The 17,609-nt window shown below is 40.6% G+C and overlaps 1 protein-coding gene across 6 annotated transcripts in view; it reads left to right on the top strand.

Annotated features, from left to right (window-relative positions):
* PDSS2 (decaprenyl diphosphate synthase subunit 2) overlaps positions 1–17,609 on the top strand; it is a 171,699-nt gene that overhangs the window by 28,626 nt on the left and 125,464 nt on the right. The window contains exon 1 of one of the 6 annotated variants that reach the window (XM_039528880.1): positions 12,343–12,540. The exons of the other annotated variants lie outside the window; for them this stretch is intronic. Within the exon in view, the coding sequence (XP_039384814.1) occupies positions 12,515–12,540 (26 nt within the window). The 5' untranslated portion in view covers positions 12,343–12,514. Of the gene's footprint in view, positions 1–12,342; positions 12,541–17,609 lie in introns of those variants that run through there. 6 annotated transcript variants of the gene reach the window in all.

The following is a 17,609-nucleotide window of genomic DNA, read 5'->3' on the forward strand; positions in this document are numbered from 1 at the left end:
AAGAGCATGGCAAACATCTCTCTCTTTTATCATGTCCTTTCCTCTCTCTTGGCTTTGCCCCCCCCCCACTTCAGGGTCAGGTGAGCATTACCTCATCACAGTCTCAAACTGACCAAAGGAAGGGGGGTAACTCACTTGAGAGTACAACAGATCCTTTGTTGTTGCCTAGGCCAGTGTCCTTTTTTCCTGTGAGGCTGGGCTGGGTTTGTCCCATGCATGCCCTGATGAGGTGTGAACTGCCCCTTTGCTCCTGGAGAATTTTTGCCTGGGTTTACTTTAAGCCATGAGGACACACTCTCAGCCTCATAACTATATACGTGAAATTACAACCGATAACATTACTATAACAACGATGCTCAATGCATCATGAGCCTTCCAAAGACATCCGACATGATAAACTTTGTATTAAATACCACATAATCATATTATAAGGATGAACATGGGGGTGCTGGGGATGGGCCATATGCCATTGTAGACAATTCCTCATACCGTTCCCCTCTGTAAATTTATCAATATCGGTCTTGAAACAAGTTAGGTTTTTTTGTTCTTGTTACTACCCTTGGAAGGCTGTTGCAAAACTTCACTCTGATGTTTAGACATCTTCATCTAATTTCAAGCCTAAACTTGTTGATGGCCAGTTTTCATCCATTTGTTCTTGTGCCAAATTGGCTTGTAACTTAAATAACTCCTCGGCTTCCTTGGTATTTATCCCTCTGATGTATTTATAGAGAGCAGTCATAGCTCCCCTCAGCCGTCTTTTGGTTAGGTTAAACAAGCCAAGCTCTTTTGAGGGTATGTCTACACAGTAGAGAGAAACCCGCAGCTGGCCCATGCCAGTGATCTCTGGTTTGCAGGGCTCGGGCTGCAGGGCTGTTTCATTGCTGTGTAGACTTCTGGGCTCGGTCTGAGCCCCGGGCTCTAGGACCCTCCCACCCCACAGGGTCCATCTTTGAGTTCAGTTGCATATTAGAGATGTGACAATTTTAGGTCATATTGGGCACACATTTATACCAAGACTGGAATTGATTTATGAAACAAAGGAATAAAAAATATCAATTGTGATTTTTTTCCCTTATGAGCATATTGCAGCCAAATAGTAATTTACTTTGTAATGCGGTAAGTTATGATGAAAGATACACTCATAAAACAGAGTAAAAATTCTGGTCTTTTTATAATTTTTTGTTTTAATAAGAGTCAGCTTTGATCATTTTATATCTAATTGTATTAACTATGGCAAAAAAATTACAGTTCTTGTGGATCAAGTTAGTTTAGCTTTTCCTTTTTGCCCTCTCCTGTTACAGTATAATAAATACTACTTCTAAAGACGAATTGCAAAACCAAACATAAATAAAAAGTAAATTGGATCAAACAAAGACTTCTTTGTGGAGCCCCCATACCCTAGCCAGACAGTGAGAGAGATTTAACACCAAAATCAATGTAATCTTTTAAAATTATTTCTTCCTTTCTTAGAAACACTTTCTTGGTACTTTCTGGTTTACTAACGATATTCCAGAGTGTCATATTGCAAGTACTTGGAATCTGATTACAAACCTTGCTTTTCCTGGTGGAGAGGAAGGATAGCCCAGCTAGGGCGCATGCCTGTGACACAGGACACCCGCATTCAGTTCCTTGCTCTGCCGCAGACTTCTGTGTGACTTTGGGCAAGTCACTTAGTCTCTCTGCCTCAGTTCTCAATCTGTAAAAAAGAGGCTAATAGTACTTCCCTACCCCACATGCCTGTTGTGATTATAAATACATTAAAGAGAGTGAGGTGCTAAATGAATGGAGACCATATGCTTAGATCGTATTGTCCATGGTATGGAATAATACATTTGAGATACTTCCTAAGTTGCTGAAGGTTACCAAAAGGAATTTAGTGGGAAGAAAAACATCTTTAAAAAGTTTTTCTTTTTTTTTTTTCCTTTTGCTTTGCATTGCATCTTTTAAAACATATTCCAAAGAAGGAGCCATCATTTAATACATCTGCTTCAAGGAAGTATTCATAAACAAATGTGTCTGTGATGAGATATACAAACCCCACACTGGGCTGGAAGGGGTTAAAGGCCAGTACTGGGCCGAGGTAGTCCCACCCCTCCAATGCTGCAGAGCATGCTCCAGCTGGAGGAGTTGGAAAGGGAGCAATCCAGCTCAGAAAGGGGAAGTCTGGGGTGGAGGACAGATCTACCCTGAAGGCTCCTGACAAGGGCTCTGGGGAAGCCTCTCTGAGGGAAATGAGATTATATGCTGAGCCAGGTTGGGGATGACAGTTTGGTTAACTTTTCTTTTCACCTTATCTGGGACTGAAAATGGGGACAGAAAAGCCACGGTAGGAAATAACCTGGAGAGGGTAACTCAAAGGGCGCATTCGAGGGCCCTGGGTCAGAGCCAGGTGGAGTGGGCAGGCCTGGGCTCCCCTACCACTGCGCCCACTGCAGGAGGGACTTGAACCACGTGTACTCCTCACCGCGTCTCTGAGTAAAGGAGGACCAGGATTGACAGACTGACCCACTGGGTGGGGCGGGGCGAGGGGAGGGGGGAATTAGGTGCATTAATCACAAAGCAACCTAATCCACCCAGGACTCTATCACACTGTCTCTGCCTCCAAATGAAATAAACGTGGGACTAAATTGGAGTATTAATCCAAGTGTCCTTGACAAATTCCAGCTGAGGTCATTTCATTCTGTATATCTACATTTTTTCCTGTTACTATTTCTACACGGGAAGTGAAGTGATTGCAGCTGTGATTGCAGTGAAGTTGTGGTCAGGCATACCTGTGCTCGCTTTAACCTAGCTAGCACAGGTAACATCCGCAGTGAAGATATGGTGGCATGGGTTTCAGCGCAGGCTAGCAATCTGTGTATGCTCTCCAGCAGGCTGGTACTTGGGTTGCTAACCTTCACTGAAGCCCATACCACCCTATCTTCACTACTGTTGTTACCCAGGCTAGCTAGATTTATGAAGATGTAGTGATCCGGGCTTTAGTGCAGGCTAGCAACCCAAGTGCTAGCTTGCTGGAGAGCCTCAGTACATATGTGGATTACTAGCCTGTGCTGAAGCCCATGCCGCCATATTTTCACTGCTGATGTTATCTGTACTAGCTAGGTTAAAGCGAGCACAGGTATGCCTGACTATGCTGCAATCACAACTCCACTTGCAGTGTAGACATACCCTAAAGTTTGTTACCTTAAGTAGTTGGTATTCTCTATGACACGTAATAGTGTATTTGTGATGGCTAGGATAGATGGTATACTTTTTTCACTTACTGTCTTTCACTCTATAAGTGGTTGCATTTCAGTGATGTCTGTGTATAGTTTGAAAAATTATCTAGGATCATTTTGGTTGTTAGCCTGTAAATGTAAAATATTAATAATGAAATATAGCAGTTTGAGTTCTCAAAACAGTAAAAATATTTAAAAGTAATATTTAGGAATTCATAACTTAGTATAAAATAAACCGTAAGGTTTCTTATATTTTCTTAATAGCACAAAATACGTATAACATCTTGCAATCAGTTACTTCATGTGTACGTAAGGTTATTGGTACTGCCATCCTAATTTATTTTTTTTTGGTCTATGCATAAGTAGTTCTAGCACACTTTTAGACCAAGGCAGGCAGTAATTTCCGGGTAATAATAATATTTGCTGTTTTCGGTATATATGACTTAGTAATGATTTCTAAAGTACAAAATAATGATGACATACCATGCAGAGCTCTCGCATGCCTGAGGCTAATGGTCTGAGTACTCCAGATCCAGATTTCTCCTTGCTGATTAAAGTGTTGAAAAGGGGTTGATTTCATTACATTTTTTTAAAAAACCTTGATACGTAAATCTTTCGTGTTGGAGTTTACATATCACTGTTTTTAGTTTGTCATGTTGATTTACAGTTGAAATAATGCAGTATTTGTAAAAAGCTACTCATCAGAGAGAGAACAAATTTTCCCTTTCAAAACTTTTCTGTCAGCAAACTCCAGATGGCTCTATAATGTAGCATGTGTTAGTGGTATCCCCATAATGATGTATTCAGCATGAGAACGTTACTTAAGCAATTTGTTATACACTTTTTTCCCTCCTTAGAAACTTAGTTGCTTGCAAGCTCATCCCATTAAGGTCAGAGCTGAGGAGCTTGTATTATTTAAGGTTTTGAGATGATCAGGATTTGGATGAGAATTTCATCAGCGTGGGTATGGAGGAAAGGTTGGATCTTGGATTTGTTATGCAGGGCAAAGAGTCAAGACTTCGGCCGTGTCCATACTACAGACCTTACAGCAGCACATCTGTACCACTGCAGCTGCACCGCTGCAGGGAATCCCTTGTAGCCACTCTATGCCAACAGGAGAGAACTCTCCTGCTGGCATAATTAAACCACCCCTAATGAGCTGTGGTGGCTATGTCGGTGGGAGAGTGTCTCCCACCAATATAGTGCTGTCCACACTGGCGCCTTTGTTGGTGACACTTACGTGGTCAGTTGTGTGTTCTTCCACATTCGTGACCAACAAAAGTTTTACCCACAAAAGTGCTAGTGTAGCTGTAGCCTTAGATGTGACCTGGATGTCTGGCTGGGTCAAAAGAAATGTTTTTGTTTGTTTGTTTGTTTTTTATTATTTAATTTGAGTAACTTGAAGCTACCTTGTGATTCTGCAATCTTTCATTTGGGGATTTTGCTTAAGTAATGCTATATGAATGTTTCCTCTTAAGTCCAAGTAAGACCAAATGTCTTAAAGATTTACAAACAATTGCTTTTGGTGTTTTAATAGTCCCTTTCAAGCCAAATAATAGAAATAGCAGGGACCATATTCATAAGAATGCCTTAAAGCAAAGTACAACTTTATTTGTTGGAGTGCTATTTGAAGTGTGATATCTATATTAGAAATACTGATGAAATCAGTAATCGATAAGTCAATTTAATGAAAAATTATGTTTTTATTGTATTGTGGTATAACTGTTTGGCTCCAGTTCTCTCACAGGTCAGTTGCTTGCAAAATTGTATGTTGGGTTCAGTACATGCCTAGAACTTCTGGTATCAAAGCTTAATCTATACACTTTGTTTAAACAGCTGAATAGATGCCTAGGTCTTTCTTGGTGAATTAATAAAGCTTGTTGATTCTTTAAGAATATTTAAGTTGTCTGGTTTGAGAAATGCTGTCTAAGGTGTAAAAGTTGACCTGAGAATAACTTAGTAAAATTAGTAATTTTACACTCCCTGAACTCAAATAAGAGTGGTTATCCTTATTTAAAATACATACAACAATATAATAATACAATACAGCTATAATATTAGTCATATTGGTAAATCTAGTTTTAGATTTCAGCTTTAAAATCTAATTGGTATCCTGGCAAATTCATAAATTTGTTCCTAATATATTTTAAAAATTCCTTTTGGCCTTAACTCCGCTGGCCAAAGATTTCTCCTTGTGTTCCTCTGCTATTCTTACCATTTTCTACAATTCCTAACTTCAGATTTATATTCATTACTATCAGTCAGCTTCTCCTTTCTTTCAGTTGTTTCTTTTGTTATTTTATTTTATAAAAATTATTCATAAAAATGTGAATGATATAATGTGAATCAGATATTCTACAGCTTCCTTCACTTCCCTTCTAAAGCAGGTTCTTTTTTTAACCAGTACAGCCTGCTTCCTTGATTGTAGCTTTTTGGGTATTTAATAAGGAATTCTTAAAAGATTACCAATTATCATTCACATTTTTATGAACAAATTCTTCCTCACAGCTGATTTGGCTCATAATTGTTTTCACCTTTCTGAAATTGGCCCTAGTAAGTAACACCAAGTAGGAACAAAAAGAATGCGGGCAATGGTATTGGTCCACGGCTAGATGGAAATGATAGAATTATCAAAATTAATGCAGAAAAGGCAGAAGTGTGCAATAAATCTGTTTTGTATTTGGGGAAAAGACAGATGATATAGTCTCATCATATGGTAACACTTTCCTTTCCACTAGTACCTCTGGGGATTTTAAACAGAAACCACTAAACTTAGACATTTTTAAATCAGCAGGTCCAGATAATTTGCATCCAAGAGCTGACAAGCTTGCTGGGCCATTAATGTTGATTTTCAATAAATCTTGGAATGCTGGGCAAGTTATGGAAGAAAGTTAATGTTGTGCCAGTGTTTCAAAAATGTAAGCAGGATGACTTGTGTAATTATAAGCCCGTCATCCTGACATTGATCCCTAGCAAGGTAATGGAGTGGCTGATACGGGACTTGATTAATAAAAAATGAAAGAGGGTAGTGTAACTTAGTGGCTCTCAACCTTTCCAAAGTACTGTACCCTTTTCAGGAGTCTGATATGTCTTGCGTACCCCAAGTTTCACCTCCCTTAAAAACTACTGTATTTTTATGTCTGATTTTGTAAGCTAGAAGTGGCACAGCACATTGTTACTGAAAAATTGCTTACTTTCTCATTTTTACCACGTAATTATAAAATGAATTGATTGGAATATAAATATTGTACTTACATTTCAGTGTATAGTATATAGAGCAATATAAACAGGTCATTGTATGAAATTTTAGTCTTGTACTGACTTTGTCAGTGCCTGTTGTAAAACTAGGCAAATATATAGATGAATTGATGTACCCTCTGGAAGACCTCTGTGTAACCCCAGGGGTACATGTACGCCTGGTTGAGAACCACTGGTGTAACTAATGCAAATCAACATGGGTTTATGGAAAATAGATCCTGTGAAGCTAACTTGATATCTGTTTTCATGAGATTACAAGTTGGGTTGATTAAAAGTAATAGTGTTATTTAATATACTTAGACTTCTGTAAGGCATTTGATTTGGTACCGCATGATATTTTGATTAAAAACATAGACCAATATAAAATTAACATGGCACATATTAAATGGATTAAAAACTGGCTAACGGATAGGTCCCAAAATGTAATTGTAAATGGGGAATCATCATTAAACAGATGTGTTTTGAGTTCTTGGCCAATCAGGATGGGGGATTCTATCCTGGGAAACAGTGACTCTGAAAAATATTTGGGGGTCATTGTGGATAATCAGCTGAACATGAGCTCCCTGGGTGACGCTGTGGCCAAAAGAGCTAATGCAATTCTGAGATGCATAAATGAGAATCTTGAGGAGTAGAGAAGTTATTTTACCTCTGTTTGGCACTGGTGTGACTGCGGCTGGAATACTATGTCCAGTTCTGGTGCCTACAATTTAAGAAGGATGTAAATAAATTGGAGAAGGTTAAAAGAAGAGCCACAGGAATGATTAGAAATCCGCTTTATAGTGATAGACTTGAAGAGCTCAGTCTGTTAAGCTAAACAAAGAGAAGGTTAAGGACTGACTTGATTACAATGTATAAGTACAGTAACTCCTCACTTAACGTTGTAATTATGTTCCTGAAAAATGCAGCTTTAAGTGAAACGATGTTAAATGAATCCAGTTTTCCCATAAGATTTAATGTAAATGCGGGGGGTTAGGTTCCAAGGAAATTTTTTTGGGCAGACAAAAGGCATTATATACTGTACAGTACTGTACTGTACTGTGGTTGGGAAGTGCCCCTGGCTTACCCCAGACAGGCACAGCCCGCTGCAGGCAAGGACGCTAGGAAGCACCTTTGCAGCAGCAGCGGCAGCTTCCCCAGAGAAGAACAGGCACTGACGTTGCCAGGGGATGCTTCAGGCCCACCTCTTCCTGTCCCCACTCCACTCCAGGCCCACCTCTTCCCACTCCCACTCCACCTCTCCAGAGTACGCCATGTCCGCCCTCCCTCCCAGAAAGTCCTAAATGCCACCAAACAGCTGTGTGGCGGCACTTAGGACTTTCTGGGAGGGAGGGGGAGGAGTGGACGCAGCACTTCCCTGCTCCTTCCCCTCCCTCCCAAAAAGTTCCAAGCGCAGCCAAACTTTGGCGGTGGAGGAAGCGCTGGCAAGGAGTGGGAGGAGGCAGAGAAGAGGAACTTGTTCAGTGCTCCCTTTGTAAAGTCTCTGCTCTTCCACAGAATCTTACAAGCAGTGGACAGAGCAGGCAGCCAAATGATGTTATAAGGGAGCATTGCACAACTTTAAATGAGCATGTTCCCTAATTGAGCAGCAGCGTAACTTTGAAACAACATTAAGTGAGGAGTTACAGTACCTACAGAGGGAACTAATACTTAATAATTGGCTCTTCAATCTATTAGAGAAAGGTATAAAATGATCCAATGGCTGCAAGTTGAAGCTAGCCAAAATCAGACTAGAAGTAAGGTGTAATTTTTTTTAAATGGTGAGAGTAATTAACCACTGGAACAGTTTACTATGGGTTAATTTACCAAGGGTCAATTGGCCAATTGGCTGTTTTTCTAAAATATATATTCTATGAATTATTTTGGGGGAACTTCTATGGCCTGTGCTATACAGGAGGTCAGACTAGATGACCACAGTGTTCCCTTCTGGCCTTGAAATCGACAAATCTGTGAGTCATGAAAAGTGGTAATCTGCTCTGCTTCATCCTCTTAACTACCTACCCAGTCCCTAGACTAGTGGACTGCCTCAGTATGAGATATAGGGAAGGAGGAGATGTATAGCTATTTTCTACAGCTCCATCTGGCTCTGTTGTCCCTTCTTCTCCCAGTACACTCACAAGAGGAACTCTACAGATCAGGCCCGGGGGTAGATTAATTCTTTATACGCAAGGTAGAGCTGCTGACATTGACTCCAGATTCAAACATCTGTACAGTCAGGATATACATTGTTTCTAGTTCTCTTTATTCTTTTAACTTACAAACAACAAAAAGTCCTCAGCCAATGATCTGGTTGCTTTTTGCAATGATGAAAATGCACACATCTCAGATGATGGAGTTTTCTCCCCACTCCTTTGACTCTCCTACCAGCCATTCTGAGTCAGAGGAATCTACAAGGAAATTTTAACCTGCATGAAAGTAGATTTCTCTGTAGTCTTTGATTTATACATGGCCAGTATTTCTCAAAACCACACCTCCATAGGTCTATTCTTAATAGACAGAATGGTTCTGTTTTGTAAAAAAAAAAAAAAAAGTTTCCTTTCAGTTGTTTGTCTTGAGCATTCAATATCCATTCTACTAGAAGTATAAACTGCACAAAGAATCCAAGAACAATGTGGATATATCTACACTGCAAGTGAAAGTACAGGTAGTCATTTCTGTGCTAGCTTTAATTTAGCTAGGATGGGCAGCGGCGACTCCAGGCACCAGCGCTCCAAGCGCGTGCCTGTGGTGGCAAGCCGTGGGGGGTGCCCTGCCGGTCCCTGTGAGGGTGGCAGTCAGGCAGCCTTCGGTGGTTTGCCTGCGGGAGGTCTGCCGGTCCGGTGGCTTGCCTGTGGGAGGGGACCGGCAGACCTCCCATAGGCAAGCCGCCAAAGGCTGCCTGACTGCTGTGCTTGGGGTGGCAAAAAAGCTAGAACTGCCCCTGAAGATGGGCAACAGAATTGCAGACATAGCAGCATGTACTTCAGGTCAGGCTAGCAACCAGAATACAAACCAGCCAGGGACCCTGGGTATATAAACTGGTTGCAAGCCTATGCTGAAACCCGTGCTGCTATGCTATTATTGTTACCCATGCAAAGTAGATTAAAGTTAGCACAGGTGTGTCTATCCATGATACAGTCAAGCTTTCATTTGCAGTGTAGACATACCTTCAGTCTCTGAGACTGTGGGTTTAGATTAGAATACCTTTTAATCAGTACGTGATGTTGACTTTTTATGAACTTTTTCAGTTATTTTTTTCTCAAGGAATTGAAAAGCTTGTGTTAAGTATGTTCAAAGCACATCATTATAGTTTCTTTCATTGCCCATGTTCCACTTTTAAAGAAGGTAAAATAAATCTGTGGTATAGGCATTGGTTTGTCTTCAGTTGTTTTACTTAAAAAAAACGGTCTATTTGAAAGGAAAAGCCGAGCTTGAGAAATTGAGTCTGATGTTCTTTCTGTGGGGAAGAAGATTCTAATGTGTCCGTTTCTTTGTGAAAGCAGTGGTAATTAGTATGAGATGACTTGTAGACACACTGATTTTTTTTCACTGTCAGCTATGCCGTTGTATGCAGTTTCTGTGGCCTTTAAATAGTGTTGGGTTAAAATTATTATGTTTAAGTACAAAGAAACGCTCAAACAAAGGATAGCTGTAGTACAGTGTCTTTTTTTATAAAGCATAACAGTGTTACTTTATCACTTTTTAAAATACCTTGCTGCTTCAGGCTTTTTATGCTGTTTTTATTTTTGAGGAACTACCGGTAAGTAGGAATTGGGAGGCAGTAGAAGTGTTTCAGTTTCAGATCCTGCAGCTTCATTACCTAAATGAAGGTGCTAGAATGCATGTATTTGTCATGTACTGTGTATAACTGAAATGTATACACATAAAGAAACTCCATGAAACTGATTTGTGAGGGTTCTGTGCACCAGACAATTCCATTAGATAAGTATTTTCAATAAAATACTTTTAGCCCCAAATTTCTACTAATTTGGGAGTTAGTGTTTTTTCCCACAAAACTATTTGCCTATGAATCATACAAAAAGGAGGAAGCATGAGCATGAAGCAAATTGAAGTTGACCCTTTGATAAGAAGAGATTTCCTCTTGGTTTAAAAGTGACATGACTAGCTGTTCACAATGATATGGGGGGACTCTTTCTGTACAGTCTGCAGGAATTTAACAGTGCAGCTCCTATTAACAATGTGAATTGCATAGTTAAATATTCAGTATGACATATGGGGATTTATCACATTGTGTCAGTTATTAATATGCGAACCTACACTCTACTGGACAAACCTAGGAGCAAAACCTTAAATGCAATGTGGTGTGTTCTTCTAGTCTTGCCAGGCTTTTTAATGCAGAAACACTCTTTCATCTCTTCCCCTACCTGCCCCCTGCTTCCCACCCAAAAAAATCTTCAGGTCAGAGTTGATGATGTTCCTGTATGGACTTGGGCTTTTGAAGGGAACAGCCAGGAAGCTGAGTATTAAAGACACATTATTTCCCTAAGGTCAAACAGTCTGGCAAGCTAGGACAGAGGAAATCAGGATATTGGCTTCTAGAGGTATCAAATCCTGGATTGTGTCCTTTAGGCTGTTGACTGCCAGGAGACAATAGAGGATGAACTCTGTTTTGCTGGCACACTGCAAAAGACACTTGTGCTTCAGCACAGATGGGATTGTATTGAGTAATTCTCCTCTGCTTGCAGAAGGCAAATGGCATGGTAATGCAACATGGGACGAGGAACAAAAAATGTTACCAGAGATTCATAGATTCCAAAGCTAGAAGGGGCCATTAAGATCCTCTAGTCTGACCGCCTGTATAACACAGGCTATAGAACTTCCCCAAAATAATCCGTAGAGCATATATTTTAGAAAAACATCCAATTTTGATTTTAAAATTGTTTCAGTGATTAATTACTCTCGCCATTTAAAATTGTGCACCCTTTTTCCAGTGTGAATTTGGCTAGTTTCAGCTTCCATCCATTGGATCATGCTATTCCTTTCTCTACTAGATTGAAGAGCCCATTATCAAATATTTGTTCCCCAATCACCCCTTAACCTTTTTTCTTTAAGCTAAATAGACTGCACTCCATGAGTGTCACTAAAAGGTATGTTTTCTAATCCTTTAATCATTCTTGTGGCTCTTCTCTAAACCCTCTCCAGTCTATCAATATCATTTCTGAATTGTGCACAGAACTGGACACAGTATTCCAGCAGCAGTTGCACCAGTGCCAGACACAGAGGTAACATAATCTTTTTACTCCTGTTCAAGGTTCCCCTGTTAATGCATCCAAGGATTGCATTAGCCCTTTTGGTTACTTGCACTGGGAGCTCATGTTCAGCTGATTATCCACCACAGCCCCCAAATCTTTTTCAGACTCACCGTTTCTCAGGATAGGGTAGCCTATTGTGTTCTAGCAGTATTGAAACACATATTGTTTGTTTGTTCCCAGCTTACCAAGTGATCCAGATTGCTCTGTTTTAGTGACCTCTCCTCTTCATTATTTACCACTCCCCCAATTTTTGTGACATCTGCAAACTTTATCAGTGATGATTTTATGCTTTCTTCCATTAAAAAAAATGTTAAATAGCGTAGGGCCAAGAATGGATCTCTGAGGAACCCAACTCAAAACACACCCGTTCTCTAATGATTCCCCATTTACAGTTGTGTTGAGACCTATCAATTAGCTAGCTTTTAATCCATTTAATGTGTGCCATATTAATTTTATATATTTTATTAATCTTTCTTGCTTTTTTTATCAAAATGCCACGCGATAGTAAATCAAAGTTTATCCTTTTTAAATATTAGCACAATATTGGCGAAAAACATTCACACTTTTCCAGTCTTCTAGAACTTCCCTGGTGTTCCAAGGCTGATTGAAAATCAACACTAACTAACTGCAAGCTCCCCAGCCAGCAATTTTAAAACTCTTGGATGCAAAATATCTGGACCTGCTGATTTAAAATGTCTCTCTGCTCAAGGCAGTTGAGACATCAAGAATGCCAGACATTAACCAACATTGCCATGTTGCAAGAGGGGCGATGTTTTAAATCTTGGTGACATGGCATTTGCAGATCATTGTTGGAGGTAAAGCCCTTCTTCTTGGAGAAGTGGGAAGAAGACCTATCAACTACCTACCAAAAGTTTTGGGTGGTTGTTTTTTTTGTTTTGTTTAAATAGCCAGTGGTCAAAGGAAACCTAATTAGAACAATAACTACTATATGCTTACTATAACTAACTAGTGTGACCAGATAGCAAGTGTGAAAAATTGGCACAGGGGATGGGGGGTAATAGGCGTCTATGTAAGAAAAAGCCCCGAATATTAGGACTGTCCCTATAAAATCAGGACATCTGGTTACCCTATGACTAACACTTCTACTAAGTTACACAGCCATAAAGACACAGACTGTGGAGGGGTTCTGTCTTGCAACTGTGGGTGGTAAGAAGGAATTGAGTGGTGGTTGAGGCAACGCTACCCTTTATACCATCAGCTACATGGGGCAAGCGGTCACCTAACGCACAGGTCCAACCACAAAGGAGACTGTCCACACAGATTCTTAATAGCAGTCTCCTAAAGAAGAACAATTAAGAAAAAGCTACCAAAGTCCATTTGAGGTGTCTCAATTTTTGAGTACCCAACTAGACACACCTTCAGAGTCTGATTTCTAAAGGATAGCTACTCAGTGTTGTCTGAAAATTCAAGCTCCCTAAGGTGCCTTAAGTTGTATGCTTAAAAATTGAGGTACCCAAATCACTAGGGCTAGAATTTTAGAGATTAAAGAGTACCATGAGATTTTTAAGAAAAGCTCTTGAAATACTTTAATTTTTTCATGGATAATTACTAAATGAATGGATGAAAAGTAAGTAGTAGTTGCTATATTTGAATTTTAGTAAGGTATTTAATGTTATATTTTGAAAGACATTGCTCTTAAAATTGATTTGTATTGACTTGGATAGAACAGTGTTGGCTCAATGGCTAACAAAAGCATTGAAAAATATTGAAATATAGAGTGGAGCAAGGTTGTATCAAACACCAAATTATCTTTTGAGATAGTTTAGAAGTGAAAGTCAACAGCATAATATTTAAATTCACAACTGATGTGATTTTGGGAGTAGATACAAAAACCAATGAGGACAGAAAAATAATGCAGAGCCCTAGAGGGGTTTGAAAAATGGGCAGAAAATTTAAAAAATTCCACTTTGAAAACTACAGTTAAATATATGTAGGGAAAACTTATCTGAAACACACACATGCTAGAGAAATAGTAAATTCTGAAGGAGACGTGGGGCTGATATCAGATAGCATATTAAATGTAGTTGCAATAGTATGTGGCAGCAAAAAGCAAAATATATGCTGTACACATGAACACATAAGACAGGGAGGTAATTCTCCCTCTGGCATGATAGCCTCAAATGTTGCACCCAATTCAGGACACCATTTTACCAAAAAGATATTGGCAAATTGGAGGGAGTTGAGAGAAGAGCAACAAAAATTATCAGGGGACTTGAAGGAGTGACTAGCTACAAATAATTAAAATAGTTAAAAATGTAAGGTTTGGCTAATTGATGATTAAGGTAAGGCGGGGGCAGAGAACATAAGAGTCTACAAAATTAGAAGAATGTAAACTCCAACAAGGGAGAGAAATTATTGTGGAAATAAAAGGAGGTATAACTAGCAATTACAGGCATTAGTTTAAATTTCTACAGACTTAATTTAAATGTCAAAAAACCTTTAGATTTAGTGAGATCGGTTAGGTTGTGGAATAGTTTCAAGGAAAGCACTTGAGATATTTAAAACAAGACAGAGAGCAAATGTACAATAGTGAACAGTTCTACAGTAGCAAAGAGGGGGAAAAAACACCTACTAGGTCTTTTAGCTTCTCACTAAGATTAAAGGAAACCAGTCAATTCTTGGGATTCCTTTTTGAATGCAGTGCATCCTGTCAGTAGGCCTGCCTCACCTCTTTCTTTTTTCTTTCTTTCTTTCTTTTTTTTTTAAATCACCTCTCCCAATCTACTAGACTATGGAGTTGCAGTGCTGAGCATGAGTTAGTGTTCACTGCAGGTGTTCAATCCCTTTTCCCATGGCCATTTATCAGCTTTCAGTCCAAAGCAGAAATGGCATCTGCTTCCAGATGAGAGCAGTTGAGAGGCACTAAACTGTCTGAGCCAGCCCGAATCACTGCAGATGAGCACACTGGGTGATTGTGGCCAAGAAAGGGGACAGGCAACTATCTCTTGTCCAAACACAGCCCAGGAATGTGGGTCATGAGGAGAGCTCCTCTGCCTTCAGGCTGTGCTCTGTCCAGGAGGGGAGAGGCAAGACAAGTTTGAAACAAAGTGGGGATCCTTCAGTATGAGGGGGTCGCTTCTATTTTTGCTGCATTCTGCAATATTCTGTAAATATTTTAGAGGCTTATGATTAAGTTTTATTTTCCTGTTGTAAAGGTGCATCCTTTACTTCTTGAGCACAGTGGTGCAGAATTCCCCAGTTCATGTCCTGCACCGAATTTTTTTTCGCTGCAGAAAATATATTCTGCCAGAGAGCTGTTGCAGTTATGCCTTTTGCCCACCAGGGACTGCTGTGGTGCCAAAACAAATAAGCTGCTCCCGAAGGTGAGCAGCCACAGCTGCGTATAGGGAAGAAAAACGGCTGTATTCTTCACAGTTCCCTGCCTGCCTGGGGCCAGGTGAGGAAGCACGGGATATGGGAGGACGGACAGCGTGTGGCACATGGGGCAGCTGGGGGGGTGTCGCAGACTGGGGTTTAGAGGGGCTAGTGGTGGGGGACAGACTAGGGTGGGGGCTGAATGAGAGTGGGGGTTCAGGGACACATGGGGACAGGGAGGAAGGAGGTGGCTAAGTGAGGATGCAGGGACACATAGGGTTGGGGGCAGATGTGCCTGACTGAATGAAAGAGGCTAGGTGTCAGCCAGAGCCTGCATGGGGGAGGTTCCCTAACCGGTTCCCCCCCATCCCTCTATGAAAAAAAAATCCCTGTGCCATACTTTTCGCACCTACACCCAACAACCCTCCAAGTTCAGACCCAGGCTCCTTCCCATCAACTCTGTATCTCTCTCTCAGCTCCTCCATTCCCTCTGACTCCCTCAAGCCTTTGTGCTTCTTCTGAGGGGTGTTGGGTGCAGGTGGGAAATACATTTCTGTATTGTAGTTTGAATTATTACTCAAAGTTCTGTGTGAATATGTCTGGAAAGGAATCTATTTGTCCAGAAACATTTCCTGAATCTTTTTTTGTTGTCTATACTGTTGCAGACATTCTTGATGACAGGTATTTTGAAATAAGTTACCAAAATAATTGAAACTGGCGTGATTATATTGTGTTATTTTGACAAATAAAATGTGCAAAATTTTGCAGAATTTTAAAATATTGGGCTCAGAATTTTTAATTTTTTGGCGCAGAATTCCTCCAGGAGTAATCCTTTACTCCGATGTGATACAGAGCCTTTCATCTCACCTCACCAGTTAAAATTAGATCTAAATTGGGACTAACTAAAAATAGTTAAAAGCAGCAAAGAATCCTGTGGCACCTTATAGACTAACAGACGTTTTGGAGCATGAGCTTTCGTGGGTGAATACCCACTTCGTCGGATGCAAGTAGTGGAAATTTCCAGGGGCAGGTGTGTGTGTGTGTGTGTGTGTGTATATATATATATATATATATATATATATATATATATATATATATATATATATATATATATATATATATATATATATATATATATATATGCAAGCAAGAAGCAAGCTAGAGATAATGAGGTTAGTTCAATCAGGGAGGATGAGGCCCTGTTCTAGCAGTTGAGGTGTGAAAACCAAGGGAGGAGAAACTGGTTCTGTAGTTGGCAAGCCATTCACAGTCTTTGTTTAATCCTGAGCTGATGGTGTCAAATTTGCAGATGAACTGAAGCTCAGCAGTTTCTCTCTGAAGTCTGGTCCTGAAGTTTTTTTGCTGCAGGATGGCCACCTTAAGATCTGCTATTGTGTGGCCAGGGAGGTTGAAGTGTTCTCCTACAGGTTTTTGTATATTGCCATTCCTAATATCTGATTTGTGTCCATTTATCCTTTTCCGTAGAGACTGTCCAGTTTGGCTGATGTACATAGCAGAGGGGCATTGCTGGCATATGATGGCGTATATTACATTGGTGGACGTGCAGGTGAATGAACCGGTGATGGTGTGGCTGATCTGGTTAGGTCCTGTGATGGTGTTGCTGGTGTAGATATGTGGGCAGAGTTGGCATCGAGGTTTGTTGCATGGATTGGTTCCTGAGCTAGAGTTACTATGGTGCGGTGTGCAGTTACTGGTGAGAATATGCTTCAGGTTGGCAGGTTGTCTGTGGGCGAGGACTGGCCTGCCACCCAAGGCCTGTGAAAGTGTGGGATCATTGTCCAGGATGGGTTGTAGATCCCTGATGATGCGTTGGAGGGGTTTTAGCTGGGGACTGTATGTGATGGCCAGTGGAGTCCTGTTGGTTTCTTTCTTGGGTTTGTCTTGCAGTAGGAGGCTTCTGGGTACACGTCTGGCTCTGTTGATCTGTCTCCTTATTTCCTCGTGCGGGTACTGTAGTTTTGAGAATGCTTGGTGGAGATTTTGTAGGTGTTGGTCTCTGTCTGTGGGGTTAGAGCAGATGCGGTTGTACCTCAGTGCTTGGTTGTAGACAATGGATCATGTGGTGTGCCCGGGATGGAAGCTGGAGGCATGAAGGTAGGCATAGCGGTCGGTAGGTTTTCGGTATAGGTATAAAAATAGTTAGTGTTCCGCTGGCTATTTAATGATGTATGTAGAACATGTTAATGGAATGTATACTTCTAAATCCCTTAGATGCAAGCACTTTGAAAATTTCCCTTTAAAACCACTGATTGGTGCTTCACTTGGCAGTCTCGCAGGTTATATCTACACTGCAGTGTAAGCCCAAGGTTAGTGGGACTTGAGTCAGCTGACCTGTGTTAGAGAATCCTGGGCTTGAGCATCTACGCTTATTCTTAGCCCTACGTTAAGACTTTTATAATCTGGGTTCAAACCTGGGGCTCTGGCATCCACACTGCAGCACACAGACCCAAATCAGACCAACCATATCCCAGAGTCCTTAGCACCCTCCTGAAATGTGGTTTCTCTAGCCCTTTGATGGTGATGCACT

This window comes from Mauremys reevesii, linkage group 3 (assembly GCF_016161935.1).
Source record: "Mauremys reevesii isolate NIE-2019 linkage group 3, ASM1616193v1, whole genome shotgun sequence".
Taxonomy (NCBI): domain Eukaryota; kingdom Metazoa; phylum Chordata; order Testudines; family Geoemydidae; genus Mauremys; species Mauremys reevesii.